The following is a 10158-nucleotide window of genomic DNA, read 5'->3' as shown; positions in this document are numbered from 1 at the left end:
ATATGTGTTAATAGAATCGAACGTGACTAACATTATTTATATGTTCCAATAAATATAAAGTAATTAAACTATAAAATTATTGCTTGTCAATTTATTTCTCACAGTTCTTCAAAATGCCTTAAAGATATGTTTTGATCTAGGGTGTCCATGAATATTATAAGTATGACATTAGTGCATAACTAGTTTGATGACTTTGAGGTCCTCTAAGAGTTGAGCACGGAAGAAAATAGTTATTTTATCACTGCAATGTACTTAAACTATTTAAGATGCCCAAGCGCACAAGTAATTTGCAAACAGTGAGCATATGATATGTACTGCCATAAATAAAATGATTATAATGATACATACCTTAATAAAATATGGCTCAACTTAGCGGGAGTTAAGAATAAAATTAGAGCTTCGTGCTGATAATGTATTATAAAATAAAAGCAATGCAGTAAAATGTAAATAAGAAGAGATAGAAAGAAGGGAGAAATGTTTTCTTCTTTCACTTTGGTGTATCTTTCCATTGCAATTACATGACCTTTTATAGGCATAAATAGTAAAGATAATAGACATAAAATGGGAGATTTAATCTTTAAATTATTCACAACATGAGCATCCAATGTACAAACTATTCGTAATATTTAGAACTTTTAATTCCGTCATGACTTTTGTTTTATCCACTTATTTTCTTTCTTTAAGACAATGGACTTTATTCTTTGGACCCGAAAGAAGGCTCAAAAGAACAGTCTTGATATCATTATATTAACATTCATTTCTTTAACACGTCCATCATTATATAATCCCTTTATGCCTTTCCTCTCCCTTTCCTTCTTTCCTCTTTTTCACTTTATGATACTTTTAGGTTGTCTTTTTATATAATTTTAATATTTAATTTTATTTTACTTGTGGGGTTGGTAAACTCTGTAGATGCCTTGGAATAGCAGCATTGGATACAGAATATTGGCTGGACCCAAGCATCACTCTTTAGCAAAACGAATAATTTACTAAAGAATTTGACCATAAATAATGGTTGAAATTGGGTCTACCAAAATGAATGTGTACGGCTCCACAAATGATCATTTTCTCAAATTTTATTGCATTCTCCACGAATAATTTACATTATAAAAAAAGAGATAAACATTTTACATTCACGTAGGACAACATCCTAAAGAGCGTGATATAAACAATCTACTCCAATGCACGTATTAATGTCTGCTTTCACGGCTCGATCCCGTGACAACTTTACCATAATCTACATTATGGTGGCTAATAATAAAATCAGTTATTTCTTGAACTAATTCACCCGCTTCTTGAGGATTAGAGGTTCAAGTGCATTAAAAGCACTTCACTCATTTGTCATAACAAGCAAGGCAGTTACTTGTTGTGGTCAAAGTGCCAGGGGAAAAAAGAAAATAAATCGTTCGGACTGCAACATAGACATAATTCATAATTGCAATAATCTGCTAAACATGTTTACTTGAGGAAATATATTATTTTCTCATTTAATTCAAGAGGTTGAAAAAAATAAAAATATAATGAGTGAACGGCTTTTTATTATGCTACTAAGGAGATCCTATTACCTTTTATGATTGTATCTCCAAAATAGGAAACTTGCAATGTGAAAGTAACTTAATTTCATCAAGAAGAACACAATACGATAAAACATAATTATCTCATAATACTTCAAATCATCAATATCATAATCCTTATAAGTTATTCCAAATTAGATGGCTTCATATAGTAGTAGATTAAGGAAACAAAGATATTTCATACTGGAAAAATAATTAAGTTTTCACCAAATTTATCAACATTGATGAATTAATTTATGGGTTCGAGCCATCAAATCGGCCACTCATACTTGTATTAGAATATGTTGTCTGCACCACACACCCCTGACAGTCCTTTTCTGGGTCTTGCGTGAATACAAGATACTTTGTGCATCGAGCTACTTTTTTTTAACGGGTTTACCTTAGTATAAGATTTATCTTTCGTAATGCACAAATGTAGTTGTTTTACGGAACATTTGATTCTAAAACATGCACTATCCATGATTATGATTATTAGAATATAATGCTAATTTGAGACAATTTTGTTAGATATAAAATTCATTGTTTTACTTTAAAAGCAGTGTTCCCTCTTTTATTTGCTCTTTCCGAGACTATTTTCGCTAAACTTTTTTCTCATTAAGCAAACGACAATCAAAGACAAACACAAACAAATTTCTCTACATATAGGAAATTGCGTCTTCGTCTACCAGAGAGAGACTAAGGTCTAAGGACTCGTTTGTCCATACATATTTTTTCGAAAACTCATCTTCAAAATATTATTTGGTTATTCAATTTCTGAAGATGAATTTTAGAAAAAATGTTGAAGTCGAGTTTCAAAATTTTAAAAGTGATGTTTATCTCTTTTTCAAGTAAATAATATTTTTCTCTCGCAAAACTGTAATATTTTTTTCAAATAAACTTGCTGTTCTTAGCTTTTTGACGTGGTATGCTAAAAAGGAAAAATCAAAACTAATAGTGAAAAGTTTTCCTTCTTTTGTTTTCTCCTATACTTTTCCTAATCTAAGTTTTAGAAAATGAGCTTTGCAAAGTTTTTGAAAGTATAATTTATGTGTTGTGGATTATAATTAGAGAAAACATTTAAGAAAAAAAGTTAATTTCTTCCAAATTGGTAAAAGTTTACCTTTTTGGAAAATATTTTATTACAAAATAAAATTTATTTCGTATAGAGAAATATGTTTGATTTAAGTTTTTCATGTCATAATAATGAGATGTATAGGTTGTCCCACACCTACAAAATCAAGACTCTTGTCAATCATGATGCTATAACAAATCGCATATGGTCCAAATTTTAAAAAATATGTTAAGGGAGTATATAAATTTGCGGTATAATATTTTTTTTTACACAATAAGGTATAAATAAATCTATGTGATAAATATTTACTAATTGATACTTCCTCCCGGTGTAAAATAAATATTCATTATTTATTAATAATAACATTATAACAGGAATTATTTTACAGAGTTATTCATTGTATTTCTTCATATTAACCTTTTATCTCTCCTCATATTCTTAGATCATCTATCCTATATTAGAAATAGGATAGATTTAAAAATAATACTAATAATTAATGTCTCTTGATTTTCGATAGGACACTTATTTTTACCAAAATGACTTGGCCAAAAGATACATATTTCGGATCAAAGAAAGTATAACTTTATAATAAAAATAAAAGTTAATCAACTATACTACGTTAAATTATGTTGTGAAAATATTTATAGTGTGAGTGAGACATATTTTAAAGGACAAACTACAAAATGGATCAGTTAGTTGAAATTAATTATATCTTCTTGATAATTACTCCTCCGTCCTATTTCAGGTAACATACTCCCCTTTTAGGCTATCTAAAAATATACATCTTTCTATATCCGGAATAGCTTGTGATTTAGTATAGCCACATAAATATTTACACACCACCCCATTACCCTTTCTGACAAAATCAGTTGTATATGGGGAGTAATCAATTCATCATTTCTCTTTTTCCTAATTTATACATACACACACACAAAAAAGTGCAATTCTTTCTCTCAAACCCCAATGCATTTCTAGAGAGAGAAAGCGACCATTACACACTGCGCCCTTTTCGCTACAAATCACAATGAAAGTGTGTACTGGTAACTGTAGTATTGTGGAAAGCGACAGTAATATTATTAATTATGGTGATGGTGATAAAAATGGTGGCGCCGGAGAAGAAGTGGCCGGCGGTGGAAGGGTGGTGGCAGTGGTGGGAGTGAAGTTAGATTCCAGGAGTAAAGAGTTGCTGACGTGGGCTTTGGTTAAGGTCGCTCAGCCTGGAGATCACGTTGTTGCTGTTCATGTTCTCGATCCAAATACTACTGGTAAATACATAAATCACTCTATAATTTTAGCAATTTATTTGTTTTGTTTTTGTGGAAAAAGTTGTAGATTAGTTCGGATACCCTAGTATTTTCGTAATGGGTATTATACATTCTGTCTCAGTTTACTCGTTGATTGATGGATAATAGTTATGGCAATTTCTGTTTTTTCTTTAAAAAAATTGTTTTTACTATTTGTTTCAGTTTTCTCTGTTAGTTTTTTCGGTCTTTTCTGCTCCGTGTAACGGGTATTGTGAAATCGTCACATTTCACACACCGGTTCATTTGACAATGTAATTGCTGGCAACTTTTAATTTCTCACCATTTTTTTTTTCATTTTCATTTGCTTTCTTTCTTCTTCTGAGTTTTTTTTGTTATCTCCAATATTTCTGGACTGCAATACTGAATATATACCTTTTTTTCTATTGTTGCAGAAAAACCAGAGCCTATTGCATTGGTGAAGACATTTGACTCGATGCTGACTGCTTATGAAGGCTTCTGCAATTTAAAGCAGGTTTTCTCATTAAACCCTCATTTTCCTCTTCTTCCTTTCACTACGTGGATAACTTCACAGAATTTACAATCTACCCTAACAGAACAGGAAGTGGGAAATAGAAAAGGAAAAAAATTAGTGGTACTTTTAAAATTTAGATCCAAGTTAGTTTGATTACAGTAAAGTAGATTTGAGATTTGTGTAGCTTCTTTTCTGTTCGTGTGCTGCCTAGTAAGAGGAGACAAATCCAACCTCCTTTTTTGTTTAAAAATAGAATTTGTATTAAGATGAACTCTCTTCAGGTGCATTTGAAGCTTAAAGTCTGTCGAGGATCACCAGTTCGTAAAGTTCTTGCTCGTGAAGCAAAGTTGGAGAGTGCTACAAATTTGATTGTTGGGACTTCAGGCAACCATCATACCATCCGGTCATCAGTGTCAATTGCAAAGTACTGTGCTAGGAAAGTGGCAAAGAGCATCTCAGTTATTGCTGTTGACAATGGCAAGATTGTCTATCAAAGGGCCGCAGGTGCTTCATCAGTTGGAGATGAGTCTAGTGACTCAGATGTGCCCGAATCAACATTCAAGAGAAGGAAGACATTGAGAAAAAGTCCTTTGAGCTTAACACCTAAAAGAGCTGCGGAAAAAGACTCGTGTCCTGAGAACAATGCTATGGCTTTGGTGCCTGTTAGGAGTGTTGAAGTCCATCAATCAAAGTCTCGGTGGGCATTGCTTCGACGAGTGTTTCTTCACAACATAGTGGCATCTGAAAAATCTCCTACGAAAAGGTCATCTATGATGCAATGGGTTTGGAAACGACCAAGTCGGCAATCTTTTGCAGCTATCTACCCTGATCATAAACAGAGTGTATCTGACAAGGATGAGCCTCATCGTACAAAGTTGGATGAAGAGAAGGGAGCAATTATTCCTTTTGGAAGTAATGCTAGTGCTCTTTCAGATGAGTGCTTTGTTATCCTTCCTGAGGAACTGGAGGGTCTTACTGAGAGGTACTCGTCTATTTGCAGATTGTTTAGCTACCAGGAGCTTTGTTCAGCAACTTCTAGTTTTCTTCCTGGTATGTCCCGACCTTTCTGAATTTTGAAAAGTTTGGCATACATTCTCACTTTTACTAAATTTAACTATTTTTGTAGAGAATTTGATTGGAAAGGGAGGCAGCAGTAAGGTTTACAAAGGGTGCCTTCCAGACGGCAAGCAACTTGCTGTAAAAATATTGAAGCCATCAGAAGTTGTGGCAAAGCAATTTCGTTCAGAGATTGAAATAATTACGACTCTGCACCACAAGCACATTATTTCACTGTTTGGATTTTGTTTAGAGGAGAACAACCTTCTGCTGGTTTATGATCTGTTATCCAGAGGAAGCTTAGAAGAGAATCTCCACGGTACCTTAACGAGATATTTCCTGCTTGTTTGAAGGCTTTCTTTTTCCTCTTGATTTGTTATGCTGACCAACGATATAAAATACTAGGTTCTGAAAAGGATCAAAATTCACTTAGCTGGGAAGATAGGTACAAGGTTGCTTTGGGTGTTGCTGAGGCACTGGACCACCTACACAATGCAGCTGATGGCCCCATAATTCATAGGGATGTGAAATCTTCAAACATTCTCCTGTCTGATGATTTTGTGCCACAGGTAATTTATTCTTCTTCCGTAGGGTGTTACATCGCTTTGAATAACTAATATTAACAACCGTCTTGCATTCAGCTTTCAGATTTTGGACTTGCAACATTGGCCTCAAGTTGTTCATATCATTTAGATAGCGCTGATGTTGCTGGAACATTTGGGTAAGTTAAAGTTTTTCATTTTGATTTCAGATAACAATTATCCTCGTCACTTCATATAAAAATAGGAGCCTTTGTTCTAACTTATCTTGTATTGCAGCTACTTGGCTCCAGAGTACTTTATGCAAGGAAAGATAACTGAAAAGATTGATGTCTATGCATTTGGTGTTGTTCTCTTTGAGCTTTTGTCTGGTAAAAAGCCAATTGATAATGGAAACGGGAAAGGTCAGGAAAGCTTAGTCATATGGGTAAGTTGTCATCTTTGCAATTCATTAATAGAGTATCCTTTTTCTTCCCAGTGCATAGTAGATTGAGCTTTGCAAATTGTTGATAATCATCTTTAGGCGAAACAAGCTCTGAAGTGTGGGGAAATGAGGGAGTTGCTAGATCCTAGCTTGATAGACGCTTATGACCATGATCAATTTGAGAGAATGGTCCTAGCTGCATCACTTTGCATCAGACGAGCTCCTGGATTTAGACCTCAAATTGACATCGTGAGTAAACTGCATCTGCTATTCAACTTGGGGTTATTATATACTACAGTCTGCTGCTACCTTGTTTTATTTGTTATATTTAACAGCATAAAAAATAAAACAGGTGGTGAAACTCCTCCAAGGTGAGGCAGAAACAATTAAGTGGGCGAGGGAAGAAGGCAAAGCTTCAGAGGAAGTAGATGCTGTCGATGGTGAACAACCAGCGTCAAATATACAATCCTTTATTAATCTTGCATTGATGAATCTGGAGGATGAGTCCTCACTTTCCTGTAACAGCACAGGACCAACCATTTCCGTGGAGGATTATTTGCAAGGGAGGTTTAGTCGCTCTTCAAGTTTCGACTAGCCATTCCTATGATAGGTTTCTATGGCTATATCAAGTAGCCTTTCTTCTGTAAATACCGAGCTTCCCTTCTTCATTGATTGCCCCATTGCTGGGTCCTGGTACGAGAGGTTTTCAGCTATCGACCTCCTCCTTCCCCTGCCTGGGCTGATTTTTTCCACAGTTTTTTTTCCAGCGCAGTAACAATGCTGCCAAAAGTTGGTAAGTTATCTGAATGAGCAAATGATCAGCAGATGCTCGCAGGTCAGTGATTGTAAATCAAATCGAAAGTTGAGGTGTAATTATACTTGGAGTTCATATTTAGTCGGAAGAAAATAACTGTAGTAGTCTACTGTTGTTTGTCTGCTTCTTGAGAGACAATCAGATTGATATAAACAGACTTTAGTATGTCAATAGAGAGGTTTAACCGTTTCTGGATTTCATACTCTTTGACCTCGTACTGCAACTTTACTTTCAGATTGCATTTTGAGAATATTTACATATATTCGGTTACATTTTTTTTGGTGACTAACTTATCACAATTAATTTTAATGATTCTTTTATAAGCTACAAGTTTATAGACTATGATTATTTTTCGCCAATTTCCACATTTATTTGATTCTTTATTTTGTACTTCTGGATTAGGTCACTGCAAATATATAATGACTAGGATTTCAGAGTGACAGCGAAGACCTTACGCTTATACTGTCTTACAGCTACGGAGAACACAAACAAGTACACGGGCCAAATTGCACTATTGACTACACTGCTATTTTTTCTCGATAAGTTTGTCGTTGGAAAAATTTAAGTAAATTATGTAATTATGAAAAAGAAGGGAAAATAAAAGCCTATGATTTGAATATTTATGACAAGTTATTAAAGCGTTAGAGTTTAGGTTCATATCATTCTAACTAATATCTTAGTGAATTGGTGTGCATTTCTTGTTGTGCTAGAGATTCTTTCTCTCAACTTTTTCACTTTTTTGTATAACGCCATATTGACAAAGTTGGGGTATAGACCGCATTTTCTTTAGTTTCTGAGTATTGTGTGATTTGGTTAAACAGCATTATATAGAGGATGAAGTGCACAAATGGCCGGTTTCAGGATCCTATTTTAAAAAATAGTTGAAATTTATGATTTTTTTTAAAGTTTAACTATCTCAAAATCAACTCAAACATCGCGAGTCTGAAGTTTTTAAATTCCATCAATGCTAACTTCATTTCTCAGGCATATATCTGAATTTGAACTTTCACTTTTCAAAGTTCGGGGCTTTAAGATATCAAGTTAGGTTTTGGCAGAGCCTAACGAAGAAGAAGACGCAGGTTCCGTTTGGAGTTTGCCAAAACTGGTTAAACTTTAAATAATTTTTAAAAATGTACATGTTTTAAATAGTGTATGACCAAGTCCAAAGAAGGCATGTCAGCTCCTGTCCAGGTTTTTGCATGAAAAGATCGCTTATTTTATAACGAATAAGTATAAGCAAATTATCTATATCTATATCTATCTATACTATATTAAAAGCACGAAGACCCTTAGCGAAATGCCGTTCGCCTTTTTTACCCTTTAAAAATATATTTTATATTGGATAAAATTATAATTTAAGTTATTTTCCTAAATTTTGGATGTTAATTATTTTCTACTATTTAGGTCTTCAAAATTTTAATATTTAGTATGGAGTAAGATTTTACTTATATTCTTTCCTTATTTGAATACAATTTAAGACTCCAAAAAGACATATACTTGAAATTATTTGATGATTTTACTTATTAATTTGGACGCCTACAGTAAAGTTATTGCTCTTTGAAGTTGATTTCAACATATCGTGCTTTTTCCTCAATCATTACAAAATTGACGTTCAGACAAATATATTAAATTTTTTTTTTCAAGTGAGTAATCTATATTTATACTATATTAAAAACACAAAAGCCCTTAGCAAAATGTCGTTCGCCTTTTTTTAAATCTTTTTTAAAGTAGATTTTACATTAGATAAAATTGTCATTTAAATAATTTTTTAATATTTAGAACTTTAAAATCAACTAAAAGTTTATTTATCAAATCTTTCCTTATTCATCTAGAAGTTCTAAAATTTAGGACTTTAGAATCAAATATGTTATGAAATAATAAAAGTAGAAGAACAATATTGCAGAGAAAGAGAGAGAGGAAATTCTTATTGAATTTTGGGATGAATTACAATGGAATAGAACCCTCTATTTATAGGGAGAGGTTGACTTAGCCACCAAGTAATAAACCCTAGAATCTCTCTAAATATGGACATTCACCATAAATAGAATTCTATTTATAACACTCCCCCTTGAATGTTTACTCGATAAGTAATGTGCCTCGTTAAAACCTTAACTAAAATAAAACCCAATGGGAAAAAAATTTCTAGAAAAGGAAAAAGAGTACACATCTCTAATAATACGCCTTTTGGTTGCCTCGTTAAAAACCTTTCAAGGAAAACCCAGTGGGACAAAAGCTTGTAAGGGAAAAAGAGTGCAACGCGCATTAACTCCCCCTGATGAAAGCATCAATTCACATCCTTGAGCCTTCGCATCCCGATCTTGTACACTAGCTTCTTGAAGGTTGACGTTGGTAGAGATTTTGTGAACAAATCAGCCATATTATCACTTGAACGAATCTGTTGCACATTGATATCACCATTCTTTTGAAGATCATGTGTGAAAAATAACTTTGGTGAAATGTGCTTTGTCCTATCTCCTTTTATGAATCCTCCCTTCAATTGGGCTATGCATGTTGCATTGTCTTCATACAAAATTGTGGGTAGTTTGTCACATTTCAAACCATATTTGTCTCGAATAAGATGTATTATAGACCTCAACCACACACACTCTCGACTTGCTTCATGAATAACAATTATCTCAGCATGATTAGATGAAGTAGCCACAATTGATTGCTTAGTCGATCGCCAAGATATGGAAGTGCCTCCACAGGTAAACACATAACATGTTTGAGATCGAGCCTTGTATGGATCGGATAAATACCAAGCATCGGCATAACCAACAAGATCAGGACTACAATTATTGCTATAAAATAAGCCCATATCGATAGTCCCTTTTAGATACCGCAATATGTGTTTGATTCTATTCCAATGTCTCCTTGTGGGAGCAGAGCTATATCTTGCTAAGACATTAACTGAAAAAGTTATG

The 10158-nt window shown here is 33.6% G+C and overlaps 1 protein-coding gene across 2 annotated transcripts; it reads left to right on the top strand.

The window, feature by feature from the left end:
• Positions 1 to 3457: 3457 nt before the first annotated feature.
• LOC107789759 (protein kinase STUNTED-like) lies at positions 3458 to 7889 on the top strand. Of its 2 annotated transcripts, XR_012705098.1 has the most exons (10): positions 3460 to 3890; positions 4322 to 4401; positions 4683 to 5451; positions 5528 to 5776; positions 5863 to 6026; positions 6099 to 6178; positions 6276 to 6423; positions 6520 to 6669; positions 6773 to 7255; positions 7637 to 7889. XR_012705098.1 is itself a non-coding variant. In XM_016611632.2 (9 exons), exons 1-9 carry the CDS (start codon positions 3650 to 3652, stop codon positions 7013 to 7015), a joined length of 2124 nt encoding a protein of 707 aa, XP_016467118.1. In that variant the 5' UTR covers positions 3458 to 3649; the 3' UTR covers positions 7016 to 7561. The 2 variants fall into 2 exon arrangements, 1 of the variants encoding a protein (XP_016467118.1); XM_016611632.2 differs by lacking the exon at positions 7637 to 7889 and having other exon boundaries at positions 3458 to 3890; positions 6773 to 7561.
• The last annotated feature ends 2269 nt before the right edge of the window (positions 7890 to 10158 follow it).

Source organism: Nicotiana tabacum, chromosome 22 (genome assembly GCF_000715075.1).
Source record: "Nicotiana tabacum cultivar K326 chromosome 22, ASM71507v2, whole genome shotgun sequence".
NCBI lineage: Eukaryota > Viridiplantae > Streptophyta > Magnoliopsida > Solanales > Solanaceae > Nicotiana > Nicotiana tabacum.
The sequence above is the reverse complement of the archived record's forward strand: the minus strand, read 5'-3'. Positions and strand labels throughout refer to the sequence as shown.